Below are 21,065 nucleotides of genomic sequence, written 5' to 3' on the forward strand. Positions count from 1 at the left end.
AAAACAATAGAGAAAATCAATAAGACCAGAAGTTGGTTCTATGAGAAAATAAGATTGATGGGCCCTTAGCAAGATTTACAAAAAGAAGAAGAGAGAGGATGCAAATAAATAAGATCAGAAATGGAAGAGGAGACATAACTACTGACCTCACAGAAATAAAGGAGGTAATAACAGGATACTATGAACAACTTTACGCTAATAAATACAACAATTTAGATGAAATGGACGGGTTCCTGGAAAGACATGAACAACCAACTTTGACTCAAGAAGAAATAGATGACCTCAACAAACCAATCACAAGTAAAGAAATTGAATTAGTCATTCAAAAGCTTCCTAAAAAGAAAAGTCCAGGACCAGACGGCTTTACATGTGAATTCTATCAAACATTCCAGAAAGAATTAGTAGCAACTCTCCTCAAACTCTTCAAAAAATTCGAAGTGGAGGGAAAACTACCTAATTCATTCTATGAAGCCAACATCACCCTCATACCAAAACCAGGCAAAGATATTACAAAAAAAGAAAACTACAGACCAATCTCTCTAATGAATATAGTTGCAAAAATCCTCAATAAAATTCTAGCAAATCGTATCCAACAACACATGAAAAGAATTATACATCATGACCAAGTAGGATTCATCCCAGGTATGCAAGGATGGTTCAACATAAGAAAATCAATTAATGTAATACACCATATCAACAAATCAAAGCAGAAAAATCACATGATCATCTCAATTGATGCAGAGAAGGCATTTGACAAGATTCAGCATCCTTTTCTGTTGAAAACACTTCAAAAGATAGGAATACAAGGGAACTTCCTTAAAATGATAGAGGGAATATATGAAAAAACCCACAGCTAATATCATCCTCAATGGGGAAAAATTGAAAACTTTCCCCCTAAGATCAGGAACAAAACAAGGATGTCCACTATCACCACTGTTATTCAACATTGTGTTGGAAGTTCTAGCCAGAGCAATTAGACAAGAAAAAGAAATACAAGGCATCAAAATTGGAAAGGAAGAAGTAAAACTATCACTGTTTGCAGACGATATGATACTATACGTCGAAAACCCAGAAAAATCCACAACAAAACTACTAGAGCTAATAAATGAGTACAGCAAAGTAGCAGGTTACAAGATCAACATTCAAAAATCTGTAGCATTTCTATACACTAGTAATGAACAAGCTGAGGGGGAAATCAAGAAACGAATCCCATTTACAATTGCAACTAAAAGAATAAAATACCTAGGAATAAATTTAACTAAAGAGACAAAAAACCTATATAAAGAAAACTACAAAAAACTGCTAAAAGAAATCACAGAAGACCTAAATAGATGGAAGGGCATACCGTGTTCATGGATTGGAAGATTAAATATAATTAAGATGTCAATCCTACCTAAATTGATCTACAGATTCAATGCAATACCAATCAAAATCCCAACAACTTATTTTTCAGAAATAGAAAAACCAATAAGCAAATTTATCTGGAAGGGCAGGTTGCCCCGAATTGCTAAAAACATCTTGAGGAAAATAAATGAGGCTGGAGGTCTCACGATGCCGGACTTTAAGGCGTATTATGAAGCCACAGTGGTCAAAACAGCATGGTATTGGCATAAAGATAGATATATCGACCAATGGAATCGAATAGAGTGCTCAGATATAGACCCTCTCATCTATGGACATTTGATCTTTGATAAGGCAGTTAAGCCAACTCACCTGGGACAGAACAGTCTCTTCAATAAATGGTGCCTAGAGGACTGGATATCCATATGTAAAAGAATGAAAGAAGACCTGTATCTCACACCTTATACAAAAGTTAACTCAAAATGGATCAAAGATTTAAACATTAGGTCTAAGACCATAAAACAGTTAGAGGAAAATGTAGGGAGATATCTTATGAATCTTACAACTGGAGGCGGTTTTATAGACCTTAAACCTAAAGCAAGAGCACTGAAGAAAGAAATAAATGGGAACTCCTCAAAATTAAACACTTTTGTGCATCAAAGAACTTCATCAAGAAAGTAGAAAGACAGCCTACACAGTGGGAGACAATATTTGGAAATGACATATCAGATAAAGGTCTAGTATCCAGAATTTATAAAGAGATTGTGCAACTCAACAACAAAAAGACAGCCAACCCAATTACAAAATGGGAAAAAGACTTGAACAGACACCTACCAGAAGAGGAAATACGGATGGCCGAGAGGCACATGAAGAGATGCTCAATGTCCCTGGCCATTAGAGAAATGCAAATCAAAACCACAATGAGATCTCATCTCACACCCACCAGAATGGCCATTATCAACAAAACAGAAAATGACAAGTGCTGGAGAGGATGCAGAGAAAGAGGCACACTTATCCACTGTTGGTGGGAATGTCAAATGGTGCAACCACTGTGGAAGGCAGTTTGGTGGTTCCTCAAAAAGCTGAATATAGAATTGCCATACGACCCAGCAATACCATTGCTAGGTATCTACTCTAAGGACTTAAGGACAAAGACACAAACGGACATTTGCACACCAACGTTTATAGCAGCGTTATTTACAATTGCAAAGAGATGGAAACAGCCAAAATGTCCATCAACAGAAGAATGGCTAAACAAACTGTGGTATATACATACGATGGAATATTATGCAGCTTTAAGACAAGATAAACTTATGAAGCATGTAATAACATGGATGGACCTAGAGAATATTATGCTGAGTGAGTCCAGCCAAAAACTAAAGGACAAATACTGTATGGTCCCACTGATGTGAACGGACATTCGAGAATAAACTTGAAATATGTCATTGGTGACAGAGTCCAGCAGGAGTTAGAAACAGGGTAAGATAATGGGTAATTGGAGCTGAAGAGATATAGACTGTGCAACAGGACTAGATACAAAAACTCAAAAATGGACAGCACAATAATACCTAATTGTAAAGTAATCATGTTAAAACACTGAATGAAGCTGCATCTGAGCTATAGGGTTTTTTTTTAGTTTGTTTACTATTATTATTACTTTTATTTCTTTTCTCTATATTAACATTCTATATCTTTTTCTGTTGTGTTGCCAGTTCCTCTAAACTGATGCAAATGTACTAAGAAATGATGATCATGCATCTGTGTGATGATGTTAAGAATTACTGATTGCGTATGTAGAATGGTATGATTTCTAAATGTTGTGTTAACTTTTTTTTTTCCATTAATTAAAAAAAAAAAAAAGAAACATGGCTACTGGAACACAGCTCTACAATTTCAGGCAGTTCCCTCCAGCCTCTCCATTACATCTTGACTATCAAGGTGATATCTACTTAATGCATAAGAATAACCTCCAGGATAACCTCTCGACTCTGTTTGGAATCTCTCAGCCATTGACACTTTGTCTCATTTCACTCTTCCCCCTTTTGGTAGAGAAGGTTTTCTCAATCCCTTGATGCTGGGTCTCAGCTCATTCTAGAGTTTTTCTCAATCCCTTGATGCTGAATCTCAGCTCAATCTGGGATTTCTGTCCCACGTTGCCAGGAAGATCCACACCCTTGGTAGTCATGTCCCACGTAGACAGGGGGAGGGTGGTGAGTCTGCTTGCTGTGTTGGCTGGAGAGAGAGGCCACCTCTGAGCAACAAAAGAGGTTCTCTTGGGGGTGACTCTTAGGCTTAATTTTAAGTAGGCTTGGCCTATCCCTTGTGGGGTTAAGTTTCATATGAACAACCCCCAAAACTGGGGACTCAGCCTACAGCTTTGGTTGTCCACACTGCTTGTGAGAATATCAAGAATTCAACTTGGGGAAATTGAATTTTCCTGTGTTCTCACCATTCCCCGAAGGGGACTCCAAATACTTTTCCACTCACTGATCAGATCACTCTGGGATTCATCAGGGCATCACCTGGACAAACCAACCAAGTTTCATGTCCTATACAAAGTTGAATGTACTTAAGGTGTTCAATCACCTATCTACATAAGTTATATTAGGAGATGCACTAGTCAAAGTATAGATTTGTACCAAATAAACATTTTTTGCTTTAGTCTCACATATTGGTTGATATTTTAAAATATTAAGTACCATCTATTTTCAGCACACTGCAGTAATGACATTCCTTTGTTCTTCCTCATGAGAAAAACATTTTTTAAATTTGTACGTTTAGTTACTATCATTATACACTCTAGGCATTCCTAGATTACATCATCTCAATCTTTATCATTTATCTTTCTTTGTGATTTCATTTATGCCCCAGCCCTCCTCCCTCTATCATTTCATATACAGCTTCATTCAGTGTTTTAACATAATTGTATTTCAGTTAGGTAATATTGTGCTGTCCATTTCTGAGTTTTTATATTCAGGCCTGTTGCACAATCTGTATCCCTTCAGCTCCAGTTAACCAATATCTTACCCTATTTCTATGTCCTGATGGTCTCTGTTACCAACGAAATATTCCAAGTTTATTCACTAATGTCAGCTCATATCAGTGAGACCATACAGTATTTATCCTTTTGTTTCTGGCTAATCACACTCAGCGTAATGTCCTTAAGGTCCATTCATGTTGTTACATACTTCATAACTTTATTCTGTCTTACAGCTGCATAGTATTCCATCTTATGTAAATGTCACAGTTTGTTTAGCCAACTGTCTGTTGATGAACATTTTGGCTGTTTCCATCTCTTGATAGTTGTTAATAATGCTGCTATAAACATTGGTGTGTAAATGTCCATTTGTGTCCATGGCTTCGTGTCCTTTGAGTAGAGAAAGCATATAGATGGGTCCTGTTTGTTAATCCATTCTACCAGACTATGTCTTTTGATTGGAGAGTTTAATCCATTAACATTCAGTGTTATTACTGCATGGGTAGTACTTTCTTCTACTGTTTTGCCTTCTGGATTTTATATGTCATATCTAATTTTCCTTCTTTTTACCTTTCCTCATAGTCTTCCTTTCTACACTCTTCTCCATACCTCTCTCTTCTGTTTTCGTATCTGTCTCTAGTGTTCCCTTTAATATTTCTTGCAGAGCTGGTCTCTTGGTCACAAATTCTCTCAGTGAGTTTTTTGTCTGAAAATGTTTTAATTTCTCCCTCATTTTTGAAGGACAGTTTTGCTGGATATAGAATTCTTGTTTGGCAGTTTTTCTCTTTTAATAATTTAAATATATCATCCCACTGTCTTCTCGCCTCCATGGTTTCTGCTGAGAGAGTTACACATAATCTTATCGGGTTTCCCTTGCATGTGATGGATTGCTTTTCTCTTGCTGCTTTCAAGATTCTCTCTTTCTCTTTGACATCAGACATTCTGATTAGCAAGTGTCTTGGAGTATGTCTATTTGGATATCTTCTGTTTGGGGTGCATTGTACTTTTTGGATCTGTAATTTTAAGTCTTTCATAAGACGGGAAATTTTCAATAATGATTTTCTACATTAGTTTTTCTCCTACTTTTCCCTTCCTTTCTCCTGGGACACCCACAACACGTATTCGTGTGCTTCATGTTGCCATTCAATTCCCTTGAGCCCTGTTTATATTTTTCCATTCTTCTCCCTATATTTTCTTTTGCTTTTTTTTTTCATCCCTTCTATTGTGGATTTCATTCCCATAAGTTCTGTGCTTTGGTTTTTCAGACTTTCGATTTCTTTTTTGTTCATTCCTTGCCTTCTTTATATCCTCCCTCAGTGCATTGATTTGATTTTTGATGAGGTTTTCTATGTCTGTTCAAACATTCTGAATTAATTGTTTCAACTCCTGTATCTCATTTGATTTGTTGATTTGTTCCTTTGACTGGGCCATATCTTCAATTTTCCTAGTATAATTTGTTGTTTTTTGCTGCATCTAGGCATTTAATTTCCTTAAGTAGTTTATTCTGGAGATTGTTTTCACTTTTCTTACCTAGGATTTTCCTGCTGGATGACTTTGTTGTCTATCTGTTCTTTGATATTCAGTTTAGCTTATTCTAGACCTCTAGCTTAGGTTTTATTTAACAGACAGAATTTTTCAGTTTTTGTTTTCTTGTTTCTTGCCCTGTTTTATGATACCTTTTTTGTTTCTCCCTTAGGAGGGTCTAATTAGATTTTATACACCCCAGCCAGATTTTCCCAGACCAAACTGGCCCCCTCTCAGGATGAAAGGGTCACCTGCATCAATTTTTTCCTGACATTGAGACCCAGCAGGTTGAAAAGACTTTCCTATGTAGCCTTTGGATTGTGTGTTTTTCCTATCCTGCCCAATATGTATCACTTTTCTGCCTGCAGGTCCCACCAGCACAAGGTGATGCAGTACCTTTAACTTCAGCAGACTCTTCCTGCTGTGGGGGTGTGATTGAGACAGAGGAGAGGTTGTAGTCTGGCTTTAATCGCTTCACTTTTCCAGACTCTCGTATCTGAATTCCTTGATAGGGGGATTCCACTTGAGCTGGGCCCCACCCCTCTCCTGGGGAAGGTGCAGCCTCCAGACAAACTCTGACAAGCTTAATTCTGCCTTGCCTGGGGCGATTGGATCCTGCGAAGCCTTGCAGCTGTAACCAAACAGCAGTCAGGCTGTAGAAATACAGCCACCAAAAAGAAAAGAAAAAAAGTCGTTTTCAGTGCAGGACCCCAGTTCCTCTGGTTTGCCAATCAGGAGCTTAAGTTGGTATATTACTTTGTGTATCTCCAGGTCCTTGGTGCCCCCTCCTTTCTTTCAGGGCACAGACCTTTTCAAGTATGTTGTGCTGTCCGATCAAAACACTTCTGTGTTTTTTTTTTCTTTTTCCTTCAGCCTTACCCCCTCTGTGCCTGGTGGGGCGGCGGTAGGACAGCAACTTCAGCTATTACTCCAGGTTTAGCTGAGTTGGGGGCCTATTTTTAGTAGTCAGAATTTGTGAATTAATTCCACAATTGGAACTTGGTTGTGCTCAGCCCCTGCTGCTGGTAAAGTCTCTTTTCTTTCCCCTTTGGGAAGCAGCCTGTGGGGGAGAGATGCTGGCAGCTGCACTTGAGGAACTCACAGTTCTGGGTGGCTTCGCAGCTGGTCCAGCTTGTCCAGACTGGGGTATGTTGTGTGTCTGGTCACTAATGTGGCCCCAGCAGTTGTTCTGTACTGTTCCTGCCTATTTACTAGCTACTCTGGAGGAGGAACTAAATCCCACACCTCGCTAGCCACCATCTTGGCCCCCCGTTTCTACCATATGAATTTGATGATTGGTTTGTCCATTTTAGTATATTAGAATTAGTTAACATCCTAACAGCATTAAGTCAGAATGATTTTTTTTTTTTTTTGACATGAATCACTTCACTCATGTGCTCAAAATCCCCTAGTGGCCTCTTTTTTTATTTATTTTTTTAATTATGTAAGCCCAGTGCCTTAGAATAGTGCCTGTCCCCAAGAAGCACTTAATATTGAATGAGGAAATATAAGTGATATTTGAAACCATGGCTTTGGATGAGATTACCTATTTGACAGTGACAGTTTAAGATTGAGTTGTAGACTGAGGAGAAAGAAGAACCGAATCAGGTATCGATGAGAATGAAAGTGGAAAAAGTCATCAAAAGGAGAGTAAAAAGTTGCTCCATAGTGGTGAGGGATAGTAAGGTCAACCGGCATGAATTTGCAGTAGCTTCCTTAGGATAGTTTTGTGACTTCAATCTGTAAGACTTTAGTCTCGAATAGGGACCTCATAGAAGGCAGATTTAGATGGGTGGTGTTGCTTATCAAGATGGAAGCTTGGGTCTGCTGAGAAGCCAGTATTATTAGAGCAGTTCCAATTTCTCCAGCTACCCTATGCAAAATTATAGTCTCCATCACTCTCTCCCCATTTTAGTTCACTTTATAAAATTGTAGAATTTATTTCTACCTGACCTCATGTTCTATATATCAGTTTAATGTTTGTTTCCTCTCTGCACTGTAAGCACATGAAGTTGGGGATTTTGTTTTACTCATTTCTACATCCTCATTGCCTAGCACAGTGCCTGACATGTGAATAGACATTTGATAAACACTTGCTATGTGAGCCCCACACCTTTGCATCCAGCTGGCTGCTGAATACTTTTACTTGTACAACTTTCGTACCCTTCCAATCTCAACATATCCACAACTAAACTCATTGTTTTCCCTAAACCTATTTCTTTCTCATTGTTTCCTATCTTAGGGAATTCTACTCTTATCTAATGGATTAAACTGAGAACCTGGGGTCAATTTTTATTGTTTTGTTTTTCTTTCTTCCTTACCTCCTGACTAGGTCTTTTAGATTTTATTTACCCCACCCCTACCCCTAAAACAAACAAACAAAAGCTTTCTTCCTTCTTCTTTCTATTCTCTTTTTTCTTTCCTTCCTTGTTTTAGCTTGGATTATCTTGTCAGCCTCTTAGTCTCCTTTAACTTTTGAATCTGTTCTCATTCTAGCAAGAGTGAACTTTAAAAAGCACAAATCACTTTCCTAGAATAAAGCCCAGAAACCTTAAGTGCCTTATAGAACTCCAGGTTTGATCCTGCTCATTCTGTATTCTTAACTCTTGCCCCTTTAGCTTTGTAGGATTTATAGTTTTTTGAATGCACAGTAATGTCTGTTGCCCTGGACTTTCATACACGCTACCTCTGTCCAAAATATTCCCTCCTTCACTCTCTCACTTGCACTTCTCTAAAAACCTGCCGGACATTGCTTGCCCTTCTCTTAGCTAGTAGTCCTCTGATATCTTACTGAGATTAGAGTGTTCCCATTTTATTAATATTCTTATTATTACTTGTTCACTTAACCATAATATTGTAAAGCTTCATGAAGGCAGGGCCCTCTGTTTTGTTTACTTCCATCTCCTTGTGCTCAGCACAATTTTGTTTCAGGGAAGTTACTTGGATATTTGTTCAGTGAATGAATTGAATATTTGTTGAATTGAATTGGAATAGAAAATGGCTGACCATTGAGTTTGGTATGAAGTTTAGCAAAACCGGGGGCTGGGAAGGGATCAAGAAACTGGAGGTTTCGTTGAAAACAAAGAAGTCTTAACGATAGAAAACAAGAAGATGGAAGAAATGTGTAGAAACAGGAATTTTAGAGTTGGAAGTGAAGCAATTCCAGTGAATGATATTCATTATATCATGTCATGGAGGTGGTCAGAATGGAAGCCAGGATGTTGAAAAACTCAGCATAGATGTTGAAGTCTTTGTGTTCGAATACAGAGAGGAGGACTCTGGTGCTGAGTATCTTTTGTCTGCATCTCCAGATTCACTCTCCACCCATTTCCACCCTGCTTTGTGTCCATTCTAGATGTTGACTTCTATAAACTCCATTAGTAGCTTCCTTTGCTCTTTGGCGTCTAGTTGGGTTTATTCAGTAAGATGTAGTAGGGTGTAAGAGAGAGGGAGCCAAGTTGGGATGTGTGTTTCCCTGGTTCCCTCCCTGAGGGTTCTGTGTGGGTTGACTGTTTCTCTCCATGAAGCTCCTGTGTCTTCCCTTCCCCTCCACCCCAAGTCTTTTACTGCTCTTCTGTCTCCTGTCCCTTTTAGTCCGAGGGTGATAAAAAACACTCTGTATTACTAGCCTCAGAATACTGCACTAAACCTTGTGGCTTTCCTCTGTCTTGCCCTAAGCTTTCTTTAAAATACCCAGTTTGATTTCCTGACTGATATATACAGATACAGCAACAGTTAAGTAGAAGCTGAATTAATCAGGGGAAGTAGATGAAAGTGTCTTGGAAATCAAGAGAGTTTTCTTGTTGCAAGTTCAGATTGCTGTTCTAGTTTGCTAGCTGCCGGAATGCAATATACCAGAAATGGAATGGCTTTTAAAAAGGGGAATTTAATAAGTTGCTAGTTTACGGTTCTAAGGCCGAGAAAATGTCCCATTCAAACAAGTCTATAGAAATGTCCAATCAAAGACATCCATCCAGGGAAAGATACTTTAGTTCAAGAAGGCCGATGAAGTTCAGGGTTTCTCTCTCAGATGGAAGGGCACATGGCGAACATGGTGTCATCTGCTAACTTTCTCTCCTGGCTTCTGGTTTCATGAAGCTCTCCAGGAGGTGTCTTCCTTCTTCATCACCAAAGGTCACTGGCTTGTGGACTGTCTGCTTTGTGGTGCTGCAGCATTCTCTGCTCTCTCCAAATCTCTTCCATTCTCCAAAATGTTTCCTCTTTTATAGGACTCCTGGAACAGGAGTTGGGTGGAGACATGTCATCACCTAATCCAGTTTAACAACCACTCTTGACTAAATCACATCATCCAGGGAGATGATCTGATTACAGTTTAAAACATACAGTATTGAATAGGGAATGGGATTTTGATTAAAACATGGCTTTTCTAGGGGACATGCATCCTTTGAAACCAGCACAATTGCCATATGGTTTTCCTTTGTGAAAAACCTGAACAGATAGGTTGAAGTAAATCTAGAGAGTAGGGTTTGCTGGGTAGGGTTGAGAAAGCCAGAAGAATGCTTCCTTTTGGCTGAGTATTAGCATTTTATGCCTATGACAGCTCAAGGAAGTGGGGTTTGGGAAGTGGATGGAGAGACTTATTATAGATAGAGGATATTTATTTCTTCTATTAAAAATTATTATTGCAGGGGCACTGTGCAAGGATAGTTAAGTGGTAGAATTCTCACCTGCCATGCAGGAGAACCGAGTTCGATTCCTGGTCCATGTACTTCCCCCAAAACAAACAAACGAGCAAAACAAATAAAAAACAAAAACAAGTAAAAATTCAACAGTTGGTGCTGCAACAGGATACTCACATGGAAAGATAATGAAATGTGACCCCACCATACAGCATACAAAAAAAATTGTTATTATTAAAAATGTTTGTCAGACTAATCAGCTACAAATTTATCATAGTAAGTGTCTGAAAATTTGTTTTTTAATTGCCTGGCTATATTTTTACTATCAATGGGTAATAAAAAGAAAATAAAATTGAATTAATTTGAACAGTCCTGTTCTAGTTTGCTAGCTGCTGGTATGCGATATACCAGAAATGGAACCGCTTTTAAAAGGGGGAATTTAATAAGTTGTAAGTTTACAGTTCTAAAGCCATGAAAATGTCCCACATTAAAGCAAGGCTATAGAAATGTCCACTGTAAGGCATCCAGAAAAAGATGCCTTGGTTCTAGAAGGCCAGTGGCGTTCAGGGTTTTTCTCTGTAGTGGAAGGACACATGGCGACATCCACTAGATCTTTCTCTAGGCTTCTTGTTTCATGAAGCTGTCTGGGGCGTTTTCCTTCTTCGTCCCCAAAGGTCTCTGGCTATGTGGGCTCTCTCGTGGCTCTGAGGCTCTCTCCAAAATGTTTCCTCTTTTAAAGGATTCCAGTAAATTAATCAAGACCCACCTGGAATGGGTGGAGTCACATCAAAGGTTAATACCCACAACTGAGTGAGCCACATCACTGTGGGCATAATCTAATCAAATTTCCGATTTACAGTACTGAATAGGGATTAAAAGAAACAGCTGCTTCCACCAGGTGGATTAGGATTAAACACGGCTTTTCTAGGGCATATAATCCTTTCAAAGCAGCACAAGTCCCAATAAGGAAACCTTCTGTCTTTCCTAATAAAATAACAGCTGATTCTTGGAGAGTAGAGGGAGAACTCCCAAAAGCGGGAGAGGCAGTTGAACTCCATAGCTTCAATGCTTGAACCTAAGAAAATCTTCTCTCCTCTGATAAAACTTCAGGACTCTTTTAAAAATTGATTTCCTTGGTTTTACTAATAAGGATAAAGTATCTCTTTATAAGGATAACCCTTATAAAGATAGTGTCTCACTGGTAATAACATGGGGACTAGAAATTGCTACAATCTCCATGGAGAGCTATTTAATATAAAAATGCTAAAATTATAAATATGCATACCTTTTGGCCCAGAAAATTCATTCCGAGGAATTTGTCCTGCAGATATAGTCAATCAAGAGTATATTGTATGACAAGGTTAGTCATCGTAAAATTGCAAACAGTCCAAAAGCTTAACAATAGGGTACTAATTCAATAAATTATAATACATTCATACAAAATAATATTATGCTGTTAAGGGTGTGCAATGGTGGCTCAGTGGCAGAATTTTCACCTGCCATGCTGGAGACCCAGGTTCAATTCCTGGAACCTGCCCATGCCAAATGAATAAATAAATAAAATATTATGCTGTTATGTGAAATAATGCAGCAGTTCTATTTGTGTGTCATGATTTCTAAGATATTTAGTAAAACAAGGTATGGCAGAGGGATAAGCAAGCAGGACTGGACTGTGTTGGCAGTGCTTATTTCTTACACTGAATGGTAAGACATTTTTTGTATTATAGTTTTTAATGTATTATATATTGAATTATAAAAAAAACTAGATAGAATGTAGTGTGCTGTTTGTGTAAAAACATAGAAAGGTGTGCATGTTGGTTTGAAGCTGTTATGTACCCTAGAAAGGCCATGTTCTTTTTTCTGATCCAATTTTGTGGGGGCAGCCATGCTTCTTTTAATCCTGATTCAGTATTGTGGGGGTGGAAACTTTGTTTAGATTGTTTACATGGAGATTGACCCACTGGATTTTGGGGGTTTCCTTTTGGTTAGATTACTTCCATGGAAATGTGACTCTACCCATTCAAGGTAGATCTTGATTAATTTGCTAGAGTTCTTTAAAAGGGGAAACATTTTAGAGAAACTTCAGATGCAGACGCTTGGAGAACAGTTGCTTAAGAGCTGACAGAGACACAGATGCTTGGGGATTCTTGGCATGCCGATAGAGAGAGCAGATGCCTAGACATGGACATAGCTCAGTAGAAGTCGCCATGTGCCTTCCCATGAGATGCTAAGCAAGCCAGAACCCAGAGCAGTGTCCTGGAGGAGCTAAATGCAGGCCCACAGATGCTTAGAGAGGAAATCGCTGGCATCAGAAGCTGGAAGCAACAGAACCTGAAACGAGGACCAGCAGATGCCAGCCACATACTCTTCCCATGCAACAGACATCAACCTTTCTTGAGTCAAGGTATCTTTTCCTGGATGCCTTAGTTTGGACATTTTTCTGGCCTTAGAACTGTAAACTTGTAATAAATTCCCTTTAGAAAAGCTGTTCCATTTCTGGTGTATTGCATTCTGGCAGCTTTAGCAAACTAAAACAGTATGCTGTATGCTTATATTGTTAAATGAGTTTTAAAAAATATTGTATGTTAGTGTCAAGGAAAAAAGTAAAGCAGGGAAGTGAGCTAGGAAATGTGTCTGTGTGATGGGGAGTGTTGAATTTTTGTTGAGGTGTCCAAGGAAGACCTTACTGAAAAAGTGACATTTGAAGAAATGAGAGAGTGAGCGTATGGGGAAAGGGCATGCCATTCAAACAGAGGGAACAGCAATTGCAAAGGATCTGCGGTGGGATCATGCCTGGTAGGTTTGAGGAACTTCAGGGAGAACACTGAATAAACAGAGAGATTGAAGAGGGATTGGGAGGAGATGAGGGTCGAAAAGATAATGGGAGCAGATGTTGATATGGGCATATTACATGCAACCTGGTAGAATGTTGTAAAGATGCTGGCTTTTGCTATATAGTACCAAGTGAACACTTGAGGCTGAGAGCCAGAGAGGTAACATTACTTGCCTAAAGTAGGATAATTATTAACAAATCTGGGGTTAGAATCTACATCTGGTAATCCACAGAAGTGTCACATTGTTGGCCCTGTATCAAGGACTTCAGTTAAATACAATTCATAAAATCACAGAGCTAATCTTCATGCATGAAAGGTAGAAATGGGGTTAACTCATGCACTTGCCATTCATATCAATGTTAGTCCTATGTTTTTTGGTCAGTCCTATGTTCTGTTAGTCCTTAAACAGAACACATCTTTCATTATTCTTATTTGTTGTTATACTTTTAAATAAAGAAGCTGCTGGTTTTATAGAAAGCAGAAGACCAGATTTCTGTCCAAGTTTGGGTTACTTTGATTAAATGGACTATTTCCTAATATTTTCATGCTGTAAATCACAGCTCAAAGAGTAAAGGCTGCATCAGAAGAAAAGAATTAAACTGTGACCACTTCATTTTTGTAATCAATTAAGATTGTTTCTCTGAGTCTCTTTCTTCATAAAGAGAAAATGATACCTTCTTTTCTTATCTGAGAGTTGATGTATACTTCTGATGTGTGTGAATGTACTTTGAAAGATGAAGTTTATACAAAGGTAAAGTGCTGTCTTACATAATTGCCTTTTATTTATTGACACGGTATGTTAGTATATATACTCAAGTATTTCCGTAATTTACTAAACATCTCTAGGTCTCATATTTTCAAGGAAAATAGTTACTGTTTTTGAAGTGATAAACTTCAGAGAAAGTTTTGATGGGGATGAGGAATATGGAGAATAGTACTGTTTAATGCAAGGTGTAAATTTGTTGTCATTAAATATGCTGCCTATTTTGGTCAGAGCAGCAGCAGCTCTGGAATTCTGTGAACTTAGTTAAATTTTGTTATTTTCTCAAGTCATTTTGTCAAGTTCTGATTTTTGAGTAACAATTTTAAGTGCTGCCTTGTTGGCTAAGTTGAGACCTATAATTGTATTTAAAAAAAAATATTTTTATTGATAAAACAATGTACAAACACAAACATTCTTAACATGCAAACATTCGATACATGCTGTACAATTAAAAAAAAATTTTTATTGATAAAACAACATACAAACACAAACATTCTTAACATGCAAACATTCAATACATGCTGTACAATCAGTGGCTCACAATATCATCACATAGTTGTATATTAATCACCATGACCGTTAAACTATGTATTTTTATATAGTACAGTTTATCAGAATGTGAAAAACCTGATAATTTGCTTGAAAAGATCTGCGTTCATATTGGGAAACTACAGTTTTGTTTTTTCCCCGTATCTTTTATTTACTGTTTCAACAGCACCCACTGCTTTAGTTTTTCTGGGTTACCTTTTAGTTCTAGTGTGTGTTTTCCATGCCTCTTCGAGTTTTTGGTTACAAGAAGTGAAGGCTTGGACTACCTTAAGAACACATGATTTTAGGGAAAGAAGGGTCTAGGAAGCACCCAGGTCCAGTAAGTGTTCCCTGGTGTGCCTCTTCTCTTACCTTGACGAAATCCTTGAGGCACCCAGTCTCATGTCTTAGGCAGCTTTCATCATCATCCATAATCAGGCACCCCCTTTTCGCAAAGGATAGCCTAATGAAACTTTCTCAATTTCGGTATAGTGGGCAGAGAAGTTGGAGTTGGAAGGGGAAGTTGTGTTACTGTTGTCAGGCACTGTGGCTGTTGTATGATGTTCAGTGTTGTTGTGATCACGGTGCACATCCTGTTCATACTGCTTTTTTTTAATCATCTGGAAACACAAACTTTTCTCATTATTTAACATTGTCTCATTTTTTTAAAGATTGCATACTGTTTGATCAACTTTTTTGGTCTATAGCCTTCACATTCTTTTTTAATTTTTGATCAGAATTATTTTCACAGAATAAATTCTCACAGAGGGAATACCCTTTCAAATTATTGATTTTTTTTTATCCCAGTACATATTGATTTGCATCAAGTTACTCATTGAAAAGGTTTACTCATTTATATTGCCAGAGGCAATTTTTTGCTCGTTTACTCGGTTTTGTTATCACCAGGAATTAATATATGTTTTGTAACTTAATAGATAGAAATCTTGGATTCTTTAGTAGTAATGTTTTAAAGATACAACATCTATTTTTACTAGGTGAAAGACTTAATGAGATTTAAATTTAAATCTTCTGCTTATACTGACTGGGTCGATGAAGTAGACATTTTCTTTGATTAAAACATTTTAGGTTTTAAAATACATTTTTTAAATAGATAGTATATGCACATGGTATAAAAATTAGATTCCCTCCGTCCTGTCTCTTGTTTCCCACCTCCCACACCCCTGTAAGCAGTACATGTTGTTACATTCTCATGTATCCCTCCAAAAAGAGGCTATGCATAACCGTTGTTGGGTTGATATGGAGATTTATTTGTAATGTGGGTCAACTTGTAATTATTTGGTAAATAATGTAATAGCAGTGGTCTAAAAAATATTTAATTTGAACTTTTGAGTGAACTTGACTGTACTTCAAGGATCCCCACAGACTTTGCAGGTCCCCCTTGTGGAGAGGGGAAGGGAATCAGGCTGGCAGGGCTCCAGATCCTTCCTCCCCACTGTGGCTAGAGGAAAGCCATTCGTTCTGTATTACATTTGTGCTTTCGAACTTAGCTTATGTTTGGAGAAGGGAATCTAGGATGAATAAAAAGTGAAAACCACCAATTTAGACAGTATTGGTAACTGCTGTGTTTCTCTTTATTTTCAGATGTTTCTTACAGTGTACCTCAGTAACAACGAGCAGCATTTCACAGAAGTTCCAGTTACTCCTGAAACGATATGCAGAGATATAGTGGATCTGTGCAAAGAACCCGGCGAGAGCGATTGCCATCTGGCTGAAGTGTGGTGTGGCTCCGGTAGGAGAGCCACACAATCTTCTGCTGTAGTTATGCCATCTTTTAGTTTGGGTTTATAGATGTGGCACTGTGTGTGAACACTTAGGTTTAGTCACAAGAAACTGTAGAATAACATCCATTATGTTATCTCATAATAACATCCATTATGAGATAGTGTTCTATGTCTAGCTTTGTTGAAACATATAAAATCTTATTTTGCCTTTTTTTTTGGGCAATAAAGTGAAGACACAGGACAGTTGGCTGAGTACTAAGTGGAAGCTTCTGGGTGGAATGATAGATATAGTCAAATGTATGGTGTTCAAAAGTATTTTTTGTATCTTTAGGCTTAACTTAATTATAAATTTGAAGCATCGTGTTTTGCCATCTCTAAGTGTTTGTAGATTTTCAGGGAAAACTATAGTGTTGAAGAGCTGTAGTGACAGAAGGCTGTGATGTACTTATAGGTTTATTTTAAGCCTTGAAATTAACCCCTCGGTATGATTCTTTGCAGCCAGAATAAGACAGCTTAGTTTATTTTTGGTGCCATGGGAGTTTGTAGATGTGGGAGTAATTTTACATTATTTCTACCTTGTTCCTGTCCAGCCTAGGTAAACCTCCACCGTTTCCTTTTTCTTCTCTGAGGCTACCAAATGTCCCAGCACAAGTTATACACTGTGTTAATTGGATTTTACACCATTCATGATCTCTCAACTTCAGCTGAGCCATTCTTCCAACTGGGAAAATCCTTTTGTTCATCTTTGGTTGACTTCCCCAAAGTTGGATAGTCTAGAAGGTCTTTTGCACTCTTCTTGCATTACTTCTTTTTCCCTCCAAATAGGAGCTAGATTAGACCATTTGGATACAGCCGAAGTAATCTTTTTAAAAATAAAAATGGAGTACTTTCACTTTCTTGCTTAAAACTCTTTAGGGGCTTTCTCTTCCACTTAGAATAAAATCCAAACTCTTTATCTTAGATTGTGAAGTCCTGTAGATTGATTGTCTGTGGTGTCATCTGGTACCATTTTTTTTCCCACATTTTTTGCCCCAATCCTGCAGCTGTTTCTGTTCCTTGTTGTGCTCTTTCCTACTGTTCTAGTTTGCTAGCTGCCAGAATGCAATATGCCAGAAACAGAATGACTTTTAAAAAGGGGAATTTAGTAAGTTGGTAGTTTATAGTTCTAAGGCCAGGAAAATGTCCTGATTAAAATAAGTCTACAGAAATATCCAGTCAAAGGAATACAGGGAAAGATACCTTGGTTCAAGAAGGCCGATGAAGTTCAGGATTTCTCTCTCATCCGAGAAAGCACATGGTGAACACACTCATGGTTTCTCTCTTAGCTGAAAGGGCACATGGCGAGTACACTGTCATCTGCTAGCTTTCTCTCCTGGCTTCCTGTTTCATGAAGCTCTCGGGGAGGCATTTTCCTTCTTCATCTCCACAGCACTGGCTGATGGACTCTCTGCTTCGTGGTGCTGCAGCATTCTCTGCTCTCTCCTAATCTCCTTCATTTTCCAAAATGTTTCCTCTTTTATAGGACTTCAGAAATTTATCAAGACCCACCCAAATGGGTGGAGACATGTCGTTACCTAATCCAGTTTAACAACCACTCTTGACTAAACCACATCATCCAGGGAGATGATCTGATTACAGTTTCACACATACAGTATTGAATAGGGATTATTCTGCCTTTATGAAATGGGATTTAGATTAAAACATGGTTTTTCTAGGGGACATACATCCTTTCCAACCAGCACACCCACCTTCAAGCCTTTGCAGTAGCTGTCCAACTGCCTTTGTTGTTATTCCTCCAGATTTTTTCACTTGTGGTTCCTCTGGTCGCTTGGATTTCAACAAAAATGTGGCCTCCTCTGAGAGGCTTTCGCTTTCCCTGAACTCCCTGCTAAAATAGTCATGACGTTCTCTGTCATGCCATTCTGATTAAATCCTCTATATAATATGTCACTATCTGATGATTTGTGTTTATTGCCTTTTTTAATCCCTGGTGCCCTGAAAACACACACTAGAATGTTAACTCCCTGAGAGTAGAGATCTTGTCTATCTTACTCATTGCTATACCCCTAGCTCAAAGAGATGGCTGGTACACAGTAAACACTCAATAAATATTTACTGAATGATTAAATAGACAAACTTGTACTGGTGCTGCTGGTCTCCTTCCATGCCACAAATTACCTTTAAAAAAAAAAAAAATATATATATATATATATATATATAAATGTTTTTTCTTTGACATTGAGAATTTAAATTTTATTTCTTTGTAAAAGGTTTATCAAGTAGTTTTAACAGTGCTTGTCTTCTCATCATGTAATTTATGGAGCTACCATCTTTTCTGTGACATGGAAAACTGTCATACTCCTACATTTGGATGAGTCACCAAATTTTTATCCTTTGCACTTTCAGTGTCTTCAAGAATTCCTTTAATATAAAGTTTCTTGCCAGAATCACTTCCCCTGAGACATCTTCATACTTTTCATCATAACCCACTTTCCTCATTTATGCCTATAATTCACCTTCATTAAATTCCTTTGGCTGCATATTGAACAGTAGCAGTTTCAGCATTCCCACAGTCAGCTATATCTTCTATAACTCCATTTCCATTCCATCTGAATCCTGCAAAAATTTTTATATAGTACTCTCTTGCACTACTGCACAAAACAAGGACTAACTGTAATTCTTGGAATCTGGGGGTAAACTTCACCACAGTATCTTTATCTGAACCAACAGCTTCACTAGATTGTTTAATATTAATCAACTCATGTTGACTTCTGAAAATATGAAACCAGCCTCTACTGACAGTAAAATGTTATTTTTCAGTCTCCTTATAATAACACATTTTCTTTTAATGTAGTAACTGACTTCAGCACTTTGACCTGAACTAACTTCAGCTAGCTTTGACTAGTCAGACTGATTAGGATTTTTTTTTTTTTATCTTTTTTCATTGTACACTATAACATATATACAAAGCAAAGACATAAAAAAGCAATAATTTTCAAACCACTCTCCAAAGTGGTTACAGGACAGATCCCAGAATTTGTCGTGGGCTGCCATACGATCCTCTCATATGTTTCCTTCTAGCTGCTGCAGAATATAGGAGGTAGAGGGCTTAAATATTTTTTTTATCATCACAATCGACTTTTTTTCCCTTTTTTTGTGAAAAATAACATACATAGAAAAAAACTATAAATTTCGAAGCATAGCACCACAGTTAGTTGTAGAACATATTTCAGAGTTTGACATGGGTTACAGTTTCACAATTTTAGGTTTTTACTTCTAGCTGCTCTAAAATACTGGAGACTAAAAGAGATATCAGTTTAATGATTCAGCATTCATAGTCATTTGTTAGATCCTATCTTCTCTGGTGTTTCCACCATCACCTTTGCTCTTTCTATCCGTCTCTTTAGGGATATTTGGGCGATGGCAATTCTAAATTTTTGATATTGAAAGGGTCTGTCACTAATATGAGGTAGGGAGATGGAACTATCTGATGTTCTGGATGGGCTGGGCTAGATTTCAGGACTTATCTGGACCAGGGACCCATCTGGAGGTTGCAAGTTTTTGGCGAGTTACTCTAGTGCATGGAACCCTTTTGGAATCTTGTATAAGCGTTTTCTAAAGGTGACTGTACCATTGTTGGTTTTTTGTTTCTGGCTTATTTTGTCTCACCAGATGTCCCACATGTTCATTCACATTGTTGCATGCCTCACAACTTTTTTCCTTTTTGTAGCAGCACAGCCTTCGTTCATAAGTATATACCATTGTTCAGCAATCTACTTCTCTGTCAGTGCATCCTTCAGCCGCCTGCATTCATCAGGCATCATGTAGAAAAAAGTCCACAGTCCATCAACATTCTCAATTTTAGGTAATTTCATTGTTCTCAAGAGAAAGAAAACCACTAAATATACCCTCGCCAAATTCTTGCAATTCTTGCGAGAAACTAATTCATATTTCTAGTGTGAATCAGTGGGACATGTAGGTCTATACTTCCCCTTTCAATTTTGTTCATCTTCAATATGGAAATATTACTTACAGACTCACTAGAGAATCACCTTCGCTCCTATTTATTCCCTTACATTGGAGTTCAACCTCATTAACTATCAGTTCACCTGTCTCTAGCTTCTGTGTATCTCTAAGTCCTCTATATTCTGTATTATAAGCCTCTGATTATACCTTTATGCTGGTCATAAAAGTGGAATGATACCGTATCTATCCTTTTGTATCTGGCTAATTTTGCTCAGCATTATGTCCTCAAGGCTCAGCCATCTTGTCATGAGCTTCAGGATGTCACTTTGTCTTTTTGTTGCATAATATCCCATCATATGTATATACAACATTTTGTTGACCCACTTGTCTGTTGATGGGCATTTGGTTTGTTTCCATCTTTCGGCGATTGTGAATGATGCTGCTACTATGAACATCAGTGTGCAAATGTCTGTTTGTGTCATTGTTTTCAGCTCTTCTGAGTATATACCAAGTAGTGCTCTTGCTGGGTCATAGGGCAACTCAATATTTAGTTTCCTATGGAACAGCCAAACAGTCTTCCATAGGCTGCACCACTGTACATTCCCACCAGCAGTGCATAAGTGTCCCAGTTTCTCCACATCCTCTCCAACATTTATAGTTTCCTGTTTGTTTAATAGCAGCCATTCTTATAGGTGTGAGGTGATATCTCATTGTAGTCTTGATCTTCATTTCCCTTATAGCCAATGAAAA

The 21,065-nt window shown here is 37.9% G+C and overlaps 1 protein-coding gene across 1 annotated transcript in view; it reads left to right on the top strand.

Moving 5' to 3' along the window:
* Nucleotides 1–18,514, top strand: part of LOC143673970 (apoptosis-stimulating of p53 protein 2-like) — a 44,093-nt gene extending 25,579 nt beyond the window's left edge. Inside the window, exon 2 of the mRNA XM_077149146.1 lies at nt 16,210–18,514. Within this exon, the coding sequence (XP_077005261.1) occupies nt 16,210–16,416 (207 nt within the window). The 3' untranslated portion in view covers nt 16,417–18,514. The remainder of the gene's footprint in view (nt 1–16,209) is intronic.
* Nucleotides 18,515–21,065: the final 2,551 nt, after the last annotated feature.

The sequence above is a fragment of the Tamandua tetradactyla genome, chromosome 2, assembly GCF_023851605.1.
Source record: "Tamandua tetradactyla isolate mTamTet1 chromosome 2, mTamTet1.pri, whole genome shotgun sequence".
NCBI classification, from domain to species: Eukaryota; Metazoa; Chordata; class Mammalia; order Pilosa; family Myrmecophagidae; genus Tamandua; species Tamandua tetradactyla.